This window comes from Pagrus pagrus (assembly GCF_965226575.1).
Source record: "Pagrus pagrus genome assembly, chromosome: 10".
Classification (NCBI taxonomy): Eukaryota; Metazoa; Chordata; class Actinopteri; order Spariformes; family Sparidae; genus Pagrus; species Pagrus pagrus.
The window spans coordinates 15,976,279-15,997,885 of NC_140194.1; the positions used below are offsets into that span (position 1 = coordinate 15,976,279).

A 21,607-nucleotide genomic window follows, 5' to 3' on the forward strand; every position below is an offset into this window, starting at 1 on the left:
CAACAGCTTTTACTTCAAAACTTATCAATATCATTTAATATAATGTCACAAGAAGATTTCCATTCAGTGCTATGAAGGTCACCAATTCATAGTAAAGTTGGATCAGTCCAAATAAAGCAAATAGTCTAATTTATTTTCTTTTGTAGATTGGAAGTACACTCAATCAAAACTTAACGGACACAAATTTGATTATTAGACAGGAGGAAATGCCTTGCTTCATTCTCACGGTAGATATTTGTTTTTTCTGTAATATTGGAGGTCTGTCAGAGGACATACAGCATGATGTTAATGGTGTTAATGACATCAGATCATATGAAAGTAAAAGAGGAAACGTGGCATCAGAGAACATAGTCTGTCACAGTGTCTGACATTTCAAGAGCACAACAACGTGATGACTACTCCCTTTATCATCTAGGAAGGAATCAGTCAAGGACAAGATTTATTTCCCCGGATGTGTGCCGCCTCTGCAAGTTGTGTGAAGTAATTAGAGAGCCAGTAGCGCCAACAATATTCAAGACATCACTGCTCTGTGCATAATTTCCCAGTAATGACAAAGGAGATGACATGAGCAGTACTTCCAGGACTTGGTGAGTACATGTGACATGTGTACTTTTCACTAGGTCACTAGCTTTCACACATGAAAAACAAAAAAAAAGTTTAGAAAGATTATCCTTCATAAATACAGGAAGAAAACAATTCAAATCAAATTTAGAAAGTTTTCTCACTTTCCCCTCAGGGCTTCTGTATTTGCAGAAAAAATGCTCTACGTTGGCCCTGATGCAGATGCAATCTGCAAAGTAACTAAAGTTATTAAATAAATGCCATGGAGTAAAAAGTACATTTGCCTCCATAATGTAGTGGGGTGGAAGTGTTAAGTAGCAGAAAATGGAAATATTCAAGTAAAGTACAAGTACCTCAAAAGTAGGTACATTACTTGAGTAAATATACCTTGTTAAATTCCATTAATAAAGTAAAGTACCTCAAAACTGTACTTAACTGCTTGAATATAGAAAGACTCACCTTGTTGAACCAGGAATTTATGGGGAAGGTTATCTTTCGACGTTTGTTGTGCTCAGATGTTGTGCAAGTTTTTGTTAGGGTTGGGATTCTGGTTTAAAAGTAAACTATGTAGTTATCCATATGTCCACATGGTGGCACTGTTGATAGTAAAATGATAAAACCTTGAACGTACCTTACCTCCACTTTAATAGTCAACTACCAACCGCTCGTCGAAGCTAAGCTGGAAAACAAATAACATCTTCATAACGAGTAAATTCAACATAAATTCATACGAATATCTGTTTTTTAAAGCGACATGTTTGCAGTTTCTACAGGTCACTTAGTTGCTCCTTGTGGCTGTGGATGAGATCAGACTTGGGCCCGCCTCCAACTCCTACGTGTTCCTCTCGCCGGCGCGGAGGATTCTGGGAAACCGAGTCCACGCTCTGAATAATTCATGCTCCCATTTCTTCTCTTCCACCGCTAACAAGATGCCGGCCGTACATCACAAACTGCTCCTGGAGGAGGCTTTACAGGACAGTCCTCAGGTAGGCCTGTGTGGGTTATGTCACGTTTAAAGACACGACTGTCACATAAAGAGCCGTGAGGAGCGCCGGGGTTAGCTTACTAGCCCAGACGATATCTTGTTCCCGTTGTAGGCTGTGTCCACTGGTCGATGACAGCTCCCAGTTGATACACTGTTTTGAGAATATAACCCTCCGTCAGGAGTGTCTGTACCAACAGTGTTGTAGTTTACACAGCTAGTCACAGTTATCAGCATTTGCGTGCATTTATGGTGTATTTACAAAGCTAACGCTCGTCTCAGAGCTCCTCTTGTCTGTCAGAGATGATATTGTGCTTTACATCCAGACTCAGACCACTGTGGAAGATGTCACGACCATAGCTCAACCACAATTGTTTTTTTGCAATCTTCTGACTTTCCTATGTCGTACTTAGTTAGATTTTTTGGGCCAGAGCCCATCCTGGAGCCGAACTGGGCCTGGTCCACAGGATGTGGGAGGGGTTTCCATTATCGGACTCCCTTGGAATTAGTCAATAGTCTGCAACAGGGCAGCAGTGGTAGCTGTCATCTGTGAATACCATATGTTGTCTGATGCTCACAGGCTTGAAATTCAGTATGAAAGTTATTCTAGACGTCATGTAAGGAAATCAGTCATACCAGGGTGGAATACAGGCCAGTCGTTGCTATTATGCACATCTAATGAAGCCTGTATTTTCTGCATCACTCTTCCCCCAGACAGGGCTTGACCTCTTTGATGGTTCTGCTTAAGTGCAAGCCATGCTGGAGGGTCATTTCATGTTTTTCTCCTAACAAGAAACAGGGCTGGTGTGTCTCTGCAGTAAAATGTGAACACGGCCAATGTTGACATATTCCAGATGATATCTTTTTCAGTGTGAATTGGTTCTCACTCCTTCTGTGGCAAAAGTCACCCGGAGTGAACTGTAAACAGACTTTAGCCGATGGGTGTGTGCCTTTCTGCAATACCAGCCCTGCCTTGCTGCACCTGTTTGCAGGGAAAATACTACACCCAAACAGGACTCTCTCGGTTTGCATACCTAGCCTGCAGGAAAATCATTATGCCTTGACTTTCACTTTAAAGCGTCTCTTCAATTTGCCTCAACATACTGCAGCAACCCACACCCTTCACTCAGTGTCCTTACACTTCCAGCAATGTTCTTGTACATCTCTTTTAAGAGTTAAAGGTTATGAGGAGGGGTATGGTGGTATCTTAATTTAGATGCTGTGTAAAAAGTGTTTAGTAATTGTCCCAAACACTGGATAAAGAACATTCGACACAACAAATACAATATGTCCAGCTCTGCCTGATTGTCCAGATGTATTAAACACATTTGATTTTATCACTTAATGGTTAAAACAAATGTTTTAAACTCATTTGGAGCTAATGTTGTCCCAAGACTAGTATTTACAGTTAGTGCTGCAACTAGCAGTTATTTTCCATTTTTATTAATCTGTCAATTATTTTATTGATTATTCAGTTAATCGATTAAACCTCAAAGACCCCAGACAATTTTTGGGGTGCCTCACTCTCCTGTATTTATTTTGTTTTTCCTATCGTATTCTACCAGTCAGCATCAAGTGTCATACAGTACATGTTTAGATTCAGACCCCAAAGTTTCAGTCCAGCTCATTTAAAGTCCCAATTTGACATTTGCATCTTCTGAGAATGGATGAACTCACCAGAATTATTAAAAGACGCCAGTCAAGATTTGGTGTTTTTGTGTTTGCTGTAATCATAGACAACACCTCAGGAAGTTTATTATATATATTATATGGATAACATGTCTATTGAGCATGAAAAAAAAGTAGCTTGGCTACAACCATTCTGCATTGGCCCAGAGGAAGAAACTACCTGGGATTCCTTGATGAATTAATGCTTCATAACACGATGCTGTAATCATGTTCACTACGGAGCCTCTGAATGCCCAACATGTGTCGTACCACTGAAAAGTTTGAAAACTCATGTCAGGCGAAGTTTCTAAGTGTAAGTATAGAATTAGCTGTTCAAAACTTATTAAATATTTTTGAACAATAGCTATTTTAATCTGCCAGCAGCTGTCTAGGTCTTTGAGGGTTAAATGCCTAAATCAGAGCCTAAGTAGACATCTTAAGATTGCTTTATTGTCCTGAACAACAGTCCAAAATATGAGAAATATCAGTTAAGTGACATACTTTATATGGCAAAAAAAGCAGAGAATTCTCACATTGAACCAGAGAATATTTGACATTTTTGCGTAAAAAAAAATAATAATAAAAGAATCAAAATAGTGAAAGAATTGTTTCACAGTTTTTCAGATCAGTCTTAAAAGTCAGCTGCCCGTATGAACACTGAATGAAGTTTTGCTTGCTGTAATAATTCCTGCTGTTCATACTGACCATTAAAATGTCCCTTCTTAATGTCAAAATCCACAATCCAAAGTAGCAGCAGTAACCTGTCCTTTAATCTGTAATTGATTTGGAGACAAATTCTTTAAGCGTTGTTTTAGTATCAAGCGATCATCTTGTTTGTTCACCTCTTTATCATGATCGTCAAAAGTGTGTGTTTTGATTTTTTATCCCGCAGACTCGCTCCTTGCTCAGTGTGTTTGAGGAAGATGCTGGGATGCTTACAACCTACACCAACCAGCTGCTACAATCGTTGCAGCGGGTGTTTGGAGCCCAGGTACTAAATAAAACACTAACAGATGGACATAATGTAGACTCTGTCCCTTAGCTAGACAAACTAGGGTATCATACTCATATTTTTTGTGTGTGTGATATGCAGTGAGTTGTGTGAAACCCTTGTAGTTTTTCTGTTCTTCGCTCTCTGTAGATGAGGCCTCATTGAGCCACTTGCCATCACAATTAATGCTTCATTTTAATCCTATATGCATACACAGCTGAATTTCCATGTTGAACCCTGATTCACCTGCTGTCCAATCACTTCCTTTTATTCCTTCAAGGGTTTATGACAAATGTACAGGCAAATCCCTAGTAATGCTTAGCCTTTTTTCTTCTATCTGTCCCCAACAGAGTGAGATGGGATTGGCCACAGAGCAGCTTTCACAGCAGCTTCTGGAATATGAGAAGAAAGTAAGTATGGGCACTTACTAATTACTTACTGCAGTGTCTCTGAACATTGTTCTCTGACTGTGCAGCCACCATAGTCCAGACAAGAGAGGTGAATAGTTGACAAAAATGGTTGGTAATCTTGTCAGAGTCTCCGCAGCAGCAGCTAGGGTGTTGAGGCCTTCTTGCTTCTTTGCTGCCTTAACTTTAATGATGAGGTGATAGCAGCCTGAAAGAAATACCTCTGCCAAAGTTTTTTCTTAGGTAATATTTATAAATAAAGTTAATGTTTTCCTAAAAGCTCACTGTCATTGAACAAGACAGTAAAGCACAGTAGAAAAGATGCAAAAAAAGGATTTTTCTAACTATATAAAAAAAATAAACTGATTTTTTTAGTAGTGTGCATTACACTCTATTGTAGCATCTCTGTTGTTTGTTATACTACCATTGATATGGAAAGTGCAATATTGATTTAAGTAAACTAAATTTTAACCAATTTAATCACCCTCTATATAGTTTTTTTGTCCTCCAAACTTCTGAATCAAACCTACACCCCAGACCATGATTGTGACTTAACAAACACTCGCTATGAGAATACATGAGGGAGTTAGTAATCCAACTAACGCTGCTTATGTGCTTATATGTATGATTCCCTCAGCAAAGAAAAAGTCAAACCTATATTCTAAGCATTGTCAGGATGGGTTGTTGTGACAAATCCAGCAGTGATTATTTTCATCTGACCTTTTTCTTTCCGTGCATGAATTTGCATGTGTCTGCGACATGAGACACACCTCATCTTTGCATTTTACATTTGTCTTTGTGAAATCCTCAGGAAGGACCTTTAAATTGTGCAACTCTGTTGGTATAACAACAACAACAACAACAAAAATGCTTTATTTGGACAGCATCTTTCAAAGAGGTGAAATCTCCAGCAACACTTTTAGTACATAGAACAACTTTATTGTCCGACCGATCAGTTTCAGCTTGTGGCCTTCAGATGGGTCATGATAATACAGGAAAATAGACACAGAATGAACACAAAAATCGGGAATATAATGCCATAATTAATTTAAAATAAGACCAAAAAATTTAACCCACTTGATGATGATAAAAATGACGTAAAAAAATAAAAAAATCGGACATTGACTGCAATTATATCGCGCTTTTCTAGTATTAGCAACCATTCAAAGTGCGATACAACACAAGTCAGCATTCATTCATTCACACATTGGTGACAGAGGCTACCATGCAAGGTGCCACCTGCTCACCACGAGCCAAAAACTGTTCATACGCACACATACACACCAGTGGAACAATTTCCGGGGGGCAATTTGTTGTTTTATATCTTCGACACTTCAACATGTAGATTGAACCACTGACCCTCCGACTGGTGGATGAACGCTCTGCCTCCTGAGCCATAGCCACCCCTAGAAATACCTTGGAAGCATAAAATCAAGTAAATAAGACAATATATAGTATATAGTGTGTACTGTAAGTGTGAAACCCTTTAAATGTCATAGCTTTAAATGAATAGTTGCTGAAGTCAACACATTCTGGAGTGCATGGTGAATGTTGGATAGCAGAAAGTAATTGATGCTCCTTTAAACAAGGCTCAGCATCTTAGCATGTGGTTTATTAGCATCTTTGGCCTTGTTCCATGAAAGTGATGTGCCAGGCATCCTTTTCCCGTAATATATAGCCTATAGTAGATGTGTACATTATGCAGTTCATGGTTTAAACATGCCTTCCCCCCTTTGTTCTTCTGTCCAGAACTTTGCCCTTGGAAAAGGTGATGAAGAGGTAATCACCACGCTGCAGAGCTTCGCCAAAACTGTAGGGGAGGTGAGGACTATGTTTGCAGTTTTGTTGCTTTGTGTGTGTGTGTCCGTGTGTTTCTGCTCCTTTTGCAGAAGAGAGGGATGATGAACTGCTGAACATTCAGTGGATGGCTCTTTATCTTACAAAGGATGTTGCACCTGTGCTTCCCTAGCACGCGGGTGAAATTGACCTCAATGCAAAGACCTCATCATTATCGTCCCAGTAGGACCGGAACTGATGCTAAGAAGGGAACTGGGGGATTGATACGGTGCCTCTTGCACTTGATGGATGGCTAGAGGGAGGCAGCTGAGGGTGGATAGATGGATGAATGAAAGAGGTGTATACAGGCTCAGGTATATAGACGAAACAGATGGGCCTCTCACTGTTAGCCATGGGGGTCCACAAAGATTGCACAGTCAGCACTCAAAAGGATTGAGAACACACACATCCTCCAGCACATATGCTCAGAGGACACAGGTTGATTGTTTGCTTGACCTTTACCTCAGAGGAAAACTAATTTTACAGTGAGAATTAGGCCTGCATCTAATCCAGTGAACTTTAGCACTTGCTAAATCATTCAGATTAAACTGGATGTCAGCTTGTTAGATGTTGGAGTGTAGTTTGCTGATAAGCATAGCGAATTATAGCAGGATTTGCTTGTTTGTGCGATACGAGGTCGTGTTTGCAATATCAGAGTAAACAGAAGGTTTATTATGCTCTCTATGTAATGTACTACTCCACAATATGGGCTTTTTATGATGTAGCAGAGGCATTGTCTACAGTTTGCACCCATTTAAGCGAAAATAGTACTTTCCAGATTGCTGCAGGAGTAGCTGGCAGCATGTGTGTGTGACTGTATGTAGTAAAATAAATTGAAATCTCTCAAGATGTTTGGCATGGGGAACACTTTCTGTTTGTGTCTGTATGCAGTGCTTGATATTTTTGTATAATCTGTTTCGTGTGGTCCAGCTGAACTCGCTCCACTCAGAGCTAGCCAACCAGATGGCTGACAGCATGGTTTTCCCATTGATCCAGTTCCGGGAAAAAGACCTCACAGGTAGGGCCACACACACATAAACAAATATATATCATGGTATTCATTTAAAGCGTTTTGGAGGCATTTTACACCGTTTATTGCCAAGTTGTTAGTAGTGAATGGCAGAGGAGAAAGGGAATTACCTGCAACTAAGGTCCCTAGCCAAACCCCATCATAACACATCATTGTCATTATTACAGATCATTTTTATTTTTTATCTGTAATAATAGGAGAATATTAAAGCATAGACCTTATTCTTTTAATTATTAAAAAATCTCAAACAAAACACGCATTTCCAAACAAAGCTACATGTCTCTTTTATTGATAATTTAATTTTTTTTATCAACCAACAGCTTGAGTTGTCTACTTCAAGCAGTAATACATTTTTCAAAGTTGCGGATCTATTTTAGATACTGCTAACAAAGCTTTCTATAAATTGAATGTTTCAGAGATAAGCACACTGAAGGAAATATTCGGCATCGCCACCGATGGTACGTATGAATCCAAACTTATTTCAGAAAAAAATTACAGCCTGCAGTTACTATCTGATCCTCATATCCTTCCTCTCCTCTCCTCTCCTGCAGAGCACGAGGCAGCTATGGTCAAATACAGCCGATTGCCCAAGAAGAAGGAGAATGAGAAGGTAGAGTGATTGGGAAGTGCTTTCTCAGCTTCACTTACGGAGCTTTTTCCCCATTAATCACAAGCTGTAAGAGGCCTTGCAGTGTAGTAATGCTCTGGTAATGCAGTGGGAGTGTTTTATAATCATTTGAAATACCAATAGATAGAATTAAATATTCATCTGATTTAGTACTGTAACAGCAACATGCTGTAATAATAATGGCTACAATGATAATATTTCACTGCTATTTACTTCTATAGAATGTGTCACCATGTCCTCTTGAGCGTACAAGATAATTAGACTCTGTTGCTTATTTGTATGTGCATGAGAAAAGGAGAAAGTGTTTGCATATGCATGAGTGTGTGTGCAGAGCTTGACAGTGAGATTTTGCTGGACAAGTTTGTATATGTATTTGCACGTTTAACCCACCTCTCCTGTCCGGACAGCTGAAGTCAGACATGGTGAAGGAGGTGGCCTACACTAGAAGGAAGCAGCACCAGGCCTCACTGCAGTATTACTGCGCCCTCAACGCCCTGCAGTATCGCAAGAGAGTAGCTATGCTTGAACCTATGCTAGGCTACACACAGGCACAGGTACTGAGCGGCTGTGGGCCAGATTACATTATCATGCCAGTCTTGAAATTCAGGATTCAAAAATGAGAAGTGGCTTCATCATTGGAACTGATTTAGTTTACATGTGGCAGTTGTTAAGGGCTGGATATCATTAAAAAACTTGATAGCAACACATTGACTTCGATACTGGTTCCTAAAGGATACTTTTTTGATACCAATTTTAGGACAAAAGATTACATTACACACACACCACCCGGTCTCTGATGTTAGTGTTTTTCCTGTGCACTTTGAGACAGCCAATCACCAGCACTTTTAGATCTTGGCACAACAAGCGTGCTGCATGCTTATTGGCTCACTGATGCTGATGAGATTAACTCCTTAGGTATTAAAATTTGGTATCGAATGACAAGGCATTTTTCCATACTTGATAGTATCGAGGCAGTTCAGTCGGCGCCATAAAAGTATCAAGTTTTATACCCAGTCCTACAGCTGTTAGTGTGCCCAGGCAATATAGCGACTGGGTAGAAGAACATTTCATCTTTGAAACTAAATGCATAAAACTATGAGCAAGTAACGAGAGCTGCAACAGAAAATTAATCTGCAACTTTTTTAAAAAACGGGGTAATTGTTCTAGTAATTTTTCAAACACAAATACTACAGCTACTAAGGGCAGATTAATTGATAATGAAAATAACTAATAGTTGCAGCCCCACTGGTGACCAAGTGATTGTTATTTGAAATAAAAGTGTGACTATAAAAATGAACAAAACACAAAACAATTTGTTCATTATTCTTTCTAATCTCTCAGATCAGCTTCTTCAAGAAAGGCATTGAACTGGTGTCAAAGAAGATGGACTGCTTTCTCGCCTCTGTGTCCACCATGACACAAAAGTAAAGACTGTCTTATTAACATTCATTTCAATGCATAAAGTACATGTAATGAACCATCCATAATCAATGAATAATTATATCGGGCATCCGCATCTGAATATCCTGTGTTTTAATGCTTGATTTGCAGAAAAAAATGTATATTTCTGATAATCAGTTTTGATGAATTTTGCCTGTATTAAAACTTTCTTCGTGTCTAGTATCCAGGCCCAGCTGGACTCGGAGGCGGAGACCATGCGTATGGCCCAGAGGGAGCTTCTGTCTGTGGAGGACACCGTCTATATGCCAGATAAGGACACTGAGCCTGTCAATCGCACGCTTATCCAGAAGGCTGGCTACCTCAATATTAGGAAGTAAGATTAATTATACATATTATGCCCCTATCTTAAACGCAAGGACACTTCCTATTCACATAGCGTTCCTTGCTAGTCAATATGTTAAGGGGTGTCTTGGGGAAAACAATGAATTGAACATCCAAGGAACAAGCTTTTAATCTGTCCTCATTGTCATGTGACATTTCAGTGTTTTGTTCAGGGATTAAGTCTGTGCTATAGATGGTGCAATCAATATACAGCAGCTATATTCGGTCTTGAATGTCTTAATAACCAAACGGAGAAATGATTTTTGCTTTTCTTGCTGAAGTTGCTCAAAAAACACACGAGCACAGTAAACAATAAGTCTGTCACAGCAGACGGTGGGTCAGGTAACATGTTGACAGTGTGCGCTGTCAGCTTATTGCAGAGTGGATGTATGAGAAGGGAAACTTCCTTAATGGCTTCAGGAGGTAGAGCTGTAGACGGAGCCTGCAATGTGATTTAGTGAAATGTCAGAGCTGTCAAATTCTGTCTCTCCCTCATATACATCCAGAGTCTTTGACAAATGTCTGTGACACCAGAGAAAAGGTTTCCACAGAATGCCATTCTGTTTAATGACACTCACTGCCAGCAGCCTCAAACGCTTGTCAAATGGAGCTGAGTCCAGAGAACATTTGCTATTTCAAAATGGTTTCTCAATATCGACGGTCTGACTCACCCACGGCAGCCTGAACCACATATTAATCCAAGGAAATTTATTTTGGAGTATTTTATAAACAGAATGTGAAAGAGTAAGGCTCATAGATGAGCAATTCAGATGAGTCATGAACACGTCGCCCTGAGTGAGTCGGTGTTAAAGCGCATTGTCGTATATTTTTTTCATTATTATTCATAGGCACGGAAACCTGAAAAACAGCTGAGCACTGAAAATCCAAGCACTCATAAAAAAAAACCAGGATTAAGGACAACTTGAGAATTTAGATGTGAAAGAGAATTTATGTTTAAAATTGTGGAGTATAAAATGATAAATAATATGGGAAATAAGGAGGAAATGTGGGTTTTGAAATAACAACAAACAATATTACTATAAACAAGTATATAAAACTATAGTACAAGTTAACAGAAGTGTTGACAAAAGTTACTTTTCTATACTTTTCTAGTTCAACTTCTCATGAATGATTACACTGAGGAATATTGGTGACTGTATTGGATATATTTCATAATGTTCAGTTATCACTTAGAAGCAGTGGTTGAAAGAGTACAGAAAATCGAACGAGTACAGTTAAATTACTGAAATATTACTCACTTACAACTTACAAGTAAAACTACTGGTATTAAAATAGTTTTAAAAAGTAAAAGCACAAAGTATTCTTCCCAAACACTACTCAGAGTATTATTTACTTTATTAACTGTTAATGCATTATCAATAGCAGGCAATACATCAAAGGTGTTTCTGTTTCTCCAAATCTTCAGTCTAAATGACTCCCAACTCCTGCTCTGTTCAGCTCAGTGCTCATAGTAACCTCTCCAAACCTGGTCCTGCTGCAGAAAAACATTGGTCTGTTTGAGATCAGGTGGCCTTATTGGCTACAAAGATGCAGATGAAAGAATAAGATGATAATTGAAATTGTACTCAGTACTCAGTTATGATTTTAAAAGTAACTGAGTAGATTACATGATGTAATGCATACTTGTTTACAAGTAAAATTACAGATTTGAAAAAATACCTAATTGCTTAATAGTTACTTCCACCCTTGCTAACTAAGAAGTATTCTTGTCATTGATTATTAATTGAAGTTAGGACAATTTAAGAAATAACAATGATCCCAGAGTCAAACGTTGTGGAACCTCTTCTTGAAGAGCTCGGCATTTATGAACAGAAGCATATTGATCCAGATCACAAGTCAAGTCATATAATCAGTGGTATTGTTTATGATCAGCTGTATGAAAAGCTTTAGCTAATTATAATTCTTGCTGACAATATCACTGACTTGGACTAGACTATCCATTCACGCTATTTCAACACCTGCTAAGTCATGGCAGCGTCTGAACATTGAATGTTGTGTTTATCCAACATTAATTGGAGAAAAATAAAAGTTGAATTTCTGTTTGGTAATTTCCAATTATGTCTAAATAAGACTGCTTTTATGCAGGTTATTCATACTGGAGAAATAAAAATCTCTAGCTGTTTTTAAGTCTTTAAAAATAACACAAATCTTTACAACTAGTGAGCCGGAGAAGGACTTAAAAGATACTTCTGGTGTATATTTATTTTGGCAAAGCTCATATGTACATCAGATGTGAGCTATAAATTTCCGTCGCATCCAGCATTAAATCCTTGACCTTCTAAGAGATAAGCCATAAGATAAAATCTTATCTTAAGATAAGATAGTCATCACTCATTAAACTTTCCAATGTGACATCAAAAACCATAAGTAAATCTCATCCTGTAGTGCTGACTTTTATCCACTCTTACCGCCCCTTTTCGTCTGTGCTCCAGTAAAACAGGCCTAGTGACCACAGCCTGGGACCGACTGTACTTCTTCACCCAGGGTGGGAACCTCATGTGTCAGCCCCGTGGGGCGGTGGCGGGAGGCATGGTGCTAGACCTGGACAACAGCTCCGTCATGGCTGTGGAGTGCGAAGACAGACGCTACTGTTTCCAGATAACATCCCCGTCAGGCAAAACGTATGCACACGTCTTTACATATGAGATTTACACTCAAACATGTAAGAGATATTTGGAGGTACTTTATTTAATCCTCTCCATTGTTGTTGATGCCCCCAGGTCGATGATTCTACAAGCTGAGAGCAAGAGGGAATATGAAGAAGTAAGTGTGAACAAGTCCGTTTAAACAGCTGTGTTTGATCTTCTTTATTGATTTACGTCTTCATCCCAAAGATATCTGCTGGAACAAGTGTCTGTCATAGAGCAATAGAGGAGCTGTCGAGACTCATTTGTTTGGTTTTCATATTTGGTTTTTGTGCTTGGACACATCTGACTCGCCTGTCATAGCTGGTATCAGTCAAGTGTTTTCAGGCGGCTTGTGTCTGAACTCGAGGAGGTCTTAATGTTGGATCTCTGTGTTTCTTTCTCAGTGGATTTGCACTGTGAACAACATTTCCAGACAGATCTACCTGACTGACAACCCAGAGGTAATGGGCACTCTCAAACACACACACACACATACACACCTTTATTGCCAACAGTGGACAGTCACTCCACACCTGCCAAGTGGGGACCTCTCTTTCTCATCATTTTGACAAAACCAAAACAGAACAGAAAATTTTCTTTTACAGGCTTTACATAAAATATTAGTACCAATATACTTTAAGAAATGACCAAGAGGGGACTTGCATCTACCTATCAAACAGGAGACATCCATATACTGCGGTGCGACTGTCACACACACACACACACACACACACACACAAACAAACACACACACACTGCAAGTTAAAACACACCAAGTAAACCAAAAATATAAAGGTAAACAAAATTCTAACTCTAAATCAGAAACATTTTATTGATCGTGATAGGCAGGACCTCAGCCATGTTATTTGATTAGGCACTAACGGATCTTTTTGTTGCCCCACAACTTTAATTAGGAACACAAAATATGAGGAACCTGTTCTCTGTTTAAGAGACATAAAATGTTACGGCGTCATTCCAGTGCTGTCACACAGACCCCCTCCCTCCTCTCTCTTAAGTGTCTCACAGCTGTTGTTGTTTTACTGCTTTTCAATCCCAGAATCTTGCATGTTTGCAGGAGGGTTGGCTCCAGGGAAGTGTTGCTTTATCTCTGGTGTAGTGTCACATAACTGTAAATTACATTCTCGGCATCTCGGGAGCAAAGGCGCAGCATCGTAGGAGTTTCATTTAAAAAAAAGTTGTTTATCTGAAGACACTTTAGAAAGTTGTATATTTTCTGTGGCATTTTGGGTATTTTTGATGGTGATTCATAAAATTCAGGCACACGTGAAAAGCTGGGAAGTAAATAAAGTCTAGCGTGGGTGCAATGTTTTAAATATTTAAGGCAGATTTACACATTGTTCTGGTTTTATAATGGACCCACTTGCTGATACAGAAATGCTTCACTATCTCTGCTTCTTGATAGGCTGTGGCTATCCGACTGAACCAAACCGCCATCCAGGCAGTCACGCCCATCACTAGCTTTGAGAAAAGACCAGAAGGATCACCCAACCCTGACAGGTCAGGCATGCTGCTTGTGTAAGGGTTTATTCATAACACTACATACTACATCCTCTCCTGAAGTTTCAAATTCAATATTTTACAGTGGATTTTAATTTTGAAAATCAAGGACTAACCTGCACAATACTTTTGACCTGTATGTGACATGCTTTTGGCATTGTTTTGGTTTTGACTCTTTATGTCAGTGTGTTTATTTCAAATACCGTTAATCGTTTTGTCAGTGCAACACTGGAAACATGACTTCTTTTTGTTCTGTTTGAATAAAGTGATTGTGATTTTGACATTATTTCAGGTGGTTCAGGAGGGATAGATAGAACAAAATGTCAACCTATGATTACTGAGGATGTTCGGACCGTTGAACTGGAAAAAACAATCTCCACCTTGTTTCTTTAATGCTAAATCTGACCTTTTGCTAAACCCCTCCCACAGACACTGATCGGGTAACTCGGCATGGCAGGCCTGTCAAGCTTTGAATATCTGAGTATGTTGAAGTGGTGAACAAGGGACTCTTATAAGAGCGATAATCCATATGTAGCTAAAAAGTTTAGATGGGGGACTTCGTTTTTTAAGTCTCCAACGTAAGCAGCACACATTAGCATGTCAGCATAACTAGCTTATTACCAATGTAACATAGAAACTTAACCCAATCTTAACCATACTTCCAACGTCTATGACCATTTCATACCAGATTATTAGCACATCAACTGTAGTAATGCTATGCGTCTGTCTGTGTTGTTTTGGCCAAGGACCTGGTAGCTTTAGCCTCATTCTTGCAGCAAGATATAAAGTGTGTAGCAATCAAGTGCAAAAGTAGCTAGCTAGCTGTTAAGACTCATTGGACAGGATTCAGCTTGAAAAAGTAGCCAGTAAGAGTTTTCAACCAACTCATGGAGCTGCTGTTAGCTTAATTAAACCAACTGCCCAGCTACAAATGATAAAAATTGGCTAAAGACAGTTGTGATTGTAGCCAGCAAATCAATGGTCACTGATTAAAAAGGACAAGTCTACCTGAAATAAATGACCATTTGTTTAAACAAAAAAAAATCACATGGTAAATCCGCTGCTGTCATCATTGGCAGAGCGAGACTGGGATGCTTAAAAGGCCCTGATGTGTCCGATTGAACTGAACAGTTGAAGATTAGGTTCACGTATGTTCAAGTCTGTCTTAAAACAAAAAACCCACATGTACACCATCCTCTCCCATACTCCCTGTAAAGAGAAACCTTCATAATGCAATTAAGACGTAAGTGATAGTGGACAAAATCCATCTTCAATGCAAATATGCACTCTAAAGTTTTTATTAAAAAATAATTCCCTTTTTCCGGACTACAAATCTTACCTCCTTTACTTACATTGGAGTAACTTTGAGGGGACTTTGTAGCCAGTGTGGACAGAAACAATTAACACTTTTGATTCACATATGGACACAGGAATATTTTATAAGATTAAAATGTGAACCTGTCCTTTAAGTTGAGTGGTCTGTGTTTTTCTTCTTTATTATTTATCTTCATTCTGTCCCTCTCATTCCTGCAGAGCGAAGCCAGGAGGTGTACTTGCTGGCGGTTCCCAGACAGGGGCAGCCCCGGAACCAGAGGATCTGATAGCACCTGGGACACCGATTCAGTTTGACATCATGCTGCCGGCCTCTGAGTTTCTGGACCAGAACAGGGCTGGGGGGAGGTGAGTGGACAACAGGAAGTTTGCGTGGGTGCATGTTTATGAGGGACAAGTGGGGACATGGTGCTCATAGGTGGTGATGCTAGTTCCCTGAAAGATTGCCTCTTTCAAATCAAATGATTTCCAGGAACCTCAAATGGCTCACTGCAGGGCTTTAATTGTGTTTTTTGCTGATCTGTGTGTGCTCCCTTCCTGACAGACGCACTAATCCATTTGGAGAAACAGATGACGAGTGTTCAACAGAAAGTGACGGTAACCATTTTCCTCTTCTAAATGCAACTATGCCACTTATTGTCTCATTGTGTACTCTCATTCATGAGTGTCCCTGCCTGTATTTGTCTCGTTAGGTCTCACTGAGTGTTTACGATGCTGACACGTTTGTGTTTGGGTGATGTTTTCATGTTTTCACAGACTCCCTCCTGCAGCAAGTATTCGCTGTGCGCTTCCTGGGCTCAATGGCGGTGCGCTGTGGCAACAACCAGGAAGTCATCTATGAAGCAATGAGGCAGGTGCTGGCTGCCCGAGCCATACACAACATCTTCAGGACCACCGAGTCCCACCTCATGGTCACCAGCAGTAGCCTCAGGTAGGATTTATCACTTATTTATGGACTGCTATATGAATACCATCTCTGAGGACAAACAAAGACACCCAATATGCAAAACAAACAAAGGCTTCAATACTATCATCTGCCAAGAATGCTGATGTTTGGTGAATGCAGCCAGTAGTTTGTCAGCAGTCTTTTTGGTCTTTTTGCCCTGTGGAGAAACAGTTATCCTATAATTGCAATAATAATCTAATCTGACATTGTATGCCTTGTGTTAGTCTGGTCTGAACCTCGATCACAGCTATACAGTGTAAAACCTCATACACTGCAACGCAACAGGGAAACATCATCTTTAATACATGTCTTACAGCGAAATTGTCCTATATACAGTATTAAAATGTATCTAACTTGTGTGTAGTTTTATGTCTTTGTGCACAAGAAAATTGTATTGTGAAAGCCTGACCTATTTAATCCAAGTTGTCTGAAATACTGAGTGTGCAGGTGATGCATTACTGTGCGTACATTTCAAGGTGCATAGGACCTGTAAAAAATGTTGCACTGAGGCTCATCGTAAGTGGATGACCTGCTAAAAGTTGGTCGTCAGTGCTGTACATCACTACCTACGACTTCGAAGAGAAAAGAACTCGAAGGAAGAGCATAAATATTTGTACGCCACTCAGGTTATCCAACAAAAACATGTGACGTCAAGCTGTTGCTTAACCCACGGCTGATTTTCACATTTGTAAGAAGTTTCAGCTCGTATCTGCGTCATATAACAAAAGACTCAGAACGAGAGACAAGGGCTATTCAACAGAAACGAACAAATTCAAAGTCAAGGCTGCAGTGTTTTAATTTTCTTTTGAAAGTCTCTTTTTTGTCTTCACAACAGGTTGATCGACCCTCAGACTCAAGTTACAAGAACAAGTGTGAGTTCATCAGATTCACATCACTTTTTTCCCTCTTCAATTTCATGTTCAGTCTTTTTCACTGTAATTTAACTCCCTACCACATTTTTTAAAACTTTAATTCTCTCCCCATCACTTCTAATCTCTCAGTTCCAGCTCCGAGAGGTGTGCCAGTTTGCAGCCCACCAAGAAAACGGGAGGCTGATGGGATTTGTGGTGGAGGGCAGAGACTGGAGCGACGGAGACGAGGAGGGAGAGCCCTCGTTTAGCGCCTTCGTCTTTGAGAGCAACACTGAGGGCGAAAAGGTTGATACACCAAACGTTGATGTTTATTCACGGAGGAGAAACATGTCAAGTGATGCACAAATGTATACTGAAGTTTATGTTTTTGTCTTCATTCACAGATATGTTACACCATAAGCTTGGCGAAGGACATTACAGAGGCCAAGAAGGTATCGCCATCATCATGGAAACATAGAGCTCAGTTATTGCATTTAATCTCGATACCGATTTCTAGACTTTTTTTGATAAAGTCATTTATGTTAAAGACACAAACAAAAGGACAAAGTATAACACAATTATATAAATATTTAAAGTGGCGAAGGAAAGTAAATCACCCTCCCATGGTAATGTTCCCCAGAACAGAGACATTACATTTTCTGTTCGAGGACATTATATCATTGATGGTGTTTTATTTGAGACAAACTTTTATCACACAGAGCCTATCTAAAGTGATAAATCTTTTGCGCTCAGTTAATACGCCCCCAGACTCCAGAACATCCTCTCTGTAGATAACTTTTAGAAGAACATTTCAAACTTGCCTTCCCTTTGAAGTATTTATTGTGTTTTACTTTACTTCATCCAGCTTTTGTTAATATCCCTTGTCTCTAAAATCTTTTCTGCTATGCTATTTCAAGTTTTTGATGGTCTTACATCTGTCTTTTTATTAGTTTTTTTCATCTTTTGGGAAACATCTTTTACAAAGGAAACAAAATGTTTTAGTGTTCCTCTGGGCATGTCACTACCAACTTTTATTATATATTGTTTCTTTGGTTTTATAGCTTGACAACACTGACTCACAGTAGCTTTTTTCAGTGGCTGAACAACAGAAAAAGATTCAAAGTGAAAACAAAAACCTCTACAAATTGCTAGATGATGATGAAGATAAACAAAAACACAGCCACTAGAGGGAGATGGTCAACATTTCATTTTATCAACATTTCAAAATGTATTGTCACAACCTGAGGAATTCATACAAAAAACTAAGCCACTTCTTCAGCAGATAGACTTATCAATTCTATTTTTTTGTTTTTAACAAGGACCCGGAGGCCCTGGCCCAGCTGATGAAGAACATGCCTCTAACCAACGATGGCAAATTCCTGCTGCTGGAGCCTGAGGAGGGCGACACAACCAACGGAGCAGGACAAGAAGACCTAGAGTCTGAGGCCTAGCCCCGCTTAGGACCAAAATAAAAAACCAAGACTTGGGCCACAACTTTTCCCCAGGAGAGAAGGCTTTCCCTGGATGAAGGTGTTATCATGACCTCCTAGCCCTAACTCTGGTACTGTAACATCCATATTAGAGAGTGTAGTTCACTTCCATGTACCCTGTGTTACTAGATCTCCAGTTTTTTGCTGTAATGAAAGCAGAAGACGTGAGCAGGGGGTTGCCTTGACCAATGCAAAAAGCACATCTCATGGGCGCTCCATTTGATCTGCCTTTCTACGGTCAGACATGTAGCATGGGTTGGATTTGGAATTGTTTTTAACGCCACTGTTGGTGGTACTTACTTCAAAAGGGACACTATATAGGTACTGATTGTGTTTTATTGTCTTTAATATCCACAGCCATGTAACAGAAGGTGGTGAATCATGTGCTTCAGTTTAGGTTTACATTCTTTTTTAGGTTTACATAGTTTGGGGTTTGGAGAGTTCATTCCTTTATGTTGTTTTACACTTGTTTGAATGTTCTTATGCAACTACTTTGGCGTTTATTACTTGTTTTGTGTACAAAAAAGTTAATGCACCTCTGAGGATAATATCTGTTTAATAACTCTTGATGGCTACAGAATGCACTTACTGAGAAATCTGAAGGATCCTAGACTTTTAAGGAGATGAAGGACTTAAAAATAGGTTAAAATCATGCGGGCTCCTTTCATCTTCAGAGCAGTGGCTGTCGCAGTGGCTTGTTAGTATCGTTACTATGTCAGCATGAGTGTCGAAGCAGTGGACACAATTGGCTTTTTTGTTGTTGTTCTTTTTGCACTCATGAGGTTACACAGACATCCTTCCTGAATTAATGTCAAATTTTACTTTCAAATTATTCTCCACTACCTTTTACAAAACAGGTCTTAAGATGATCTGTACTCTATGTGAGGTCCTCTTTGAGAAGCCCAAATATTCTTTAGTGAAATTTAAAAGCAAGTTGCACTTCATTTCCTGTAAGCCCTTGTAAATATGAACTGCCCGAGTGTCTATATGATGTTTAATCAGAGTTGGCTGAATTAAAAGCTTCCAGATTTAGTATACTAGGACTGATGCGGTGCATGATTAAACAATGTGTTCTCTCAGAGTCCCTTCTCAGAAGATTAAAACCTCTACACTGAGCACTAAGCTGTAAGACAAAAAAAAAAGAAAAATCACTGAAATGTTACCGTAACGCATGTAGGCAAACCACAGTGGGGTATTATGTACTCATTGAAAAGCAATTTGCGCTTTGCTCATACATATGAATAGTAATCAGATCAGAGAAGCTGAAAAGAGAAAGTGATTGATCCGTGTAATTCTGCTTTCCCTTTGGATCACAGTGCAGTTCTGTTCCATTTCAGCCCATTTGAGCTGTCACGTTGATCTCAGTGGACATTGGAAGCCCATGGTGCACTGTGTGAATGTGACATATTTTGTACCGTGTGATACAGACGAGGTCAAAACCACTGACTTGACGTTGATCGTGAAAGTTACATTGTGTTGACCGGTGCGTTCGCTTGTCTGCTTGCTTTTTCTACTCTTCATCAGAGCTCTTGGCAGAACCTCGTGTTAAACAAGGATAAAGTGTAGATATTTCATTTAGGACTGCCTGCTCTACTGGTGAAATAATTAGTTATGATTATGTTGTTTGCTCATGACATTAGTCATTGTTATCAAAGGAATTAAATGAATAGTTTGACATTTAGAGAAATGTGCTTATTCGCTGTATGGGAGATGACATTTGTCCGTGTGGAAAGAGGGGGGAACGACAGCAGGCGATCTGAGAGGGGACTGCATCCCCCTTGTTAAGCTGTCAGCAGAAGAGGGGTTGTGCAGTTTAATATGTTCCTCTAGTCTTCCTGACTCATTGAAATATTCATACCCAAACCGTGCTGTGTATTGATAAATCCATGAAGCCGTCTGTGGTGGAGAAGAACAAGACAGATTTGCAATTGTGACTTTTTCTCTCAGTCCTGCCTGGAAAGGAAAGAAAAAATAAATGAATGGTCTTGTTTTTTTTTTTTTTCTTTGGCAAGTTACCATGGTCCAAGGGGGAAAACAAAGTTTGAGGTGTCTATAATTAGAATTTAATGGACTTTCCATAGGTTCTGGCCTCCAAAATGTCAGTTGATTCCTGATAATGGTAACCTCATTGGGCATTATCCCTTACATGACCTAATGAGGGAGCTTAAGAGTTGCTGATATGTGGAGTTGGTTACAGAGCCAGGCTTTTCCGGTCTTGGTGCTAAGCTAACTGATATTTAAGGATCAAATATTTGATGGATAGGTCAATATCTCATTTAACTCTCCACAACAAAGCAATAAGCGCATTTCCCCAAATGTAAAACTTTTGCTTTAAGTCCTTACAATGAACTATTTCTCTTTGTGTTGCCTGATATAAATGCGTGTCAGCAGGTCTTCTCATGCTGTAAAGAAAATTCTGTCTGTCTCCTTCTGTGGGTGCTGGTTGAGATGCTTCAGCCACACCATCAATAAAACTACAGCAATGCATACAAACATGCTTAGTGCATCCATGAACAACAGTCTGAGATTTGTTTCCCGTTTGATGACCTACACAAGCGGCTGCCTGTGTTGTTCCTCTGATTGATGGCTCAGTTGGAGAGAGGAGTTTCTCTACTTGACCATCTGGTCAAGAAACCAAATCCTTTTACTGTATGTGGCCTGTTTAAGTCCGTAACACTTATTACAGCTGTGCTGCGTAGTCTTGATATATCTGTGCTTTGTAAGTAATGCAAGGTCAGGAAAAGAACCTGGGTACTCATGGTGTAGTGTCAGTAATATAGCAAGGACTGCATTATCTCCCCTCCCCCTCTGTTTTGTGTAAATGGCTGAAGTTGACATAATTACCCATAAGGCTTTGCATTTAATTTGTCCTAGTTTTCTAAAACCATGTTAACATGCAATCTTTAATAAATATGAATCATTTTTCGTACTCAGGTA

General features: G+C 39.5%; 1 protein-coding gene across 2 annotated transcripts; it reads left to right on the forward strand.

Moving 5' to 3' along the window:
- Positions 1–1,432: 1,432 nt before the first annotated feature.
- appl2 (adaptor protein, phosphotyrosine interaction, PH domain and leucine zipper containing 2) lies at positions 1,433–21,599 on the forward strand. Of its 2 annotated transcripts, XM_084364972.1 has the most exons (21): positions 1,433–1,547; positions 4,104–4,202; positions 4,553–4,612; positions 6,359–6,430; positions 7,376–7,463; positions 7,892–7,933; positions 8,027–8,085; positions 8,511–8,657; positions 9,445–9,527; positions 9,725–9,877; positions 12,339–12,527; positions 12,627–12,669; positions 12,938–12,994; positions 13,957–14,051; positions 15,585–15,731; positions 15,928–15,980; positions 16,140–16,314; positions 17,165–17,201; positions 17,331–17,486; positions 17,585–17,632; positions 18,500–21,599. In XM_084364972.1, the coding sequence occupies exons 1-21, from the start codon at positions 1,491–1,493 to the stop codon at positions 18,629–18,631; spliced, it is 1,992 nt and encodes a 663-aa protein (XP_084221098.1). In that variant the 5' UTR covers positions 1,433–1,490; the 3' UTR covers positions 18,632–21,599. The 2 variants fall into 2 exon arrangements, with proteins under 2 accessions (XP_084221098.1, XP_084221097.1); XM_084364971.1 differs by having other exon boundaries at positions 12,339–12,669.
- Positions 21,600–21,607: the final 8 nt, after the last annotated feature.

Excerpts from the sequence above, each read along its gene's own strand:
- appl2 (XM_084364971.1), top strand. The coding sequence starts at position 1,491 with ATGCCGGCCGTACATCACAAACTGCTCCTGGAGGAGGCTTTACAGGAC. Across the intron at positions 1,548-4,103 it reads CTTTACAGGACAGTCCTCAG|ACTCGCTCCTTGCTCAGTGT; the intron begins GTAGGCCTGTGT and ends TTTATCCCGCAG. Across the intron at positions 17,202-17,330 it reads CTCAAGTTACAAGAACAAGT|TTCCAGCTCCGAGAGGTGTG; the intron begins GTGAGTTCATCA and ends CTAATCTCTCAG.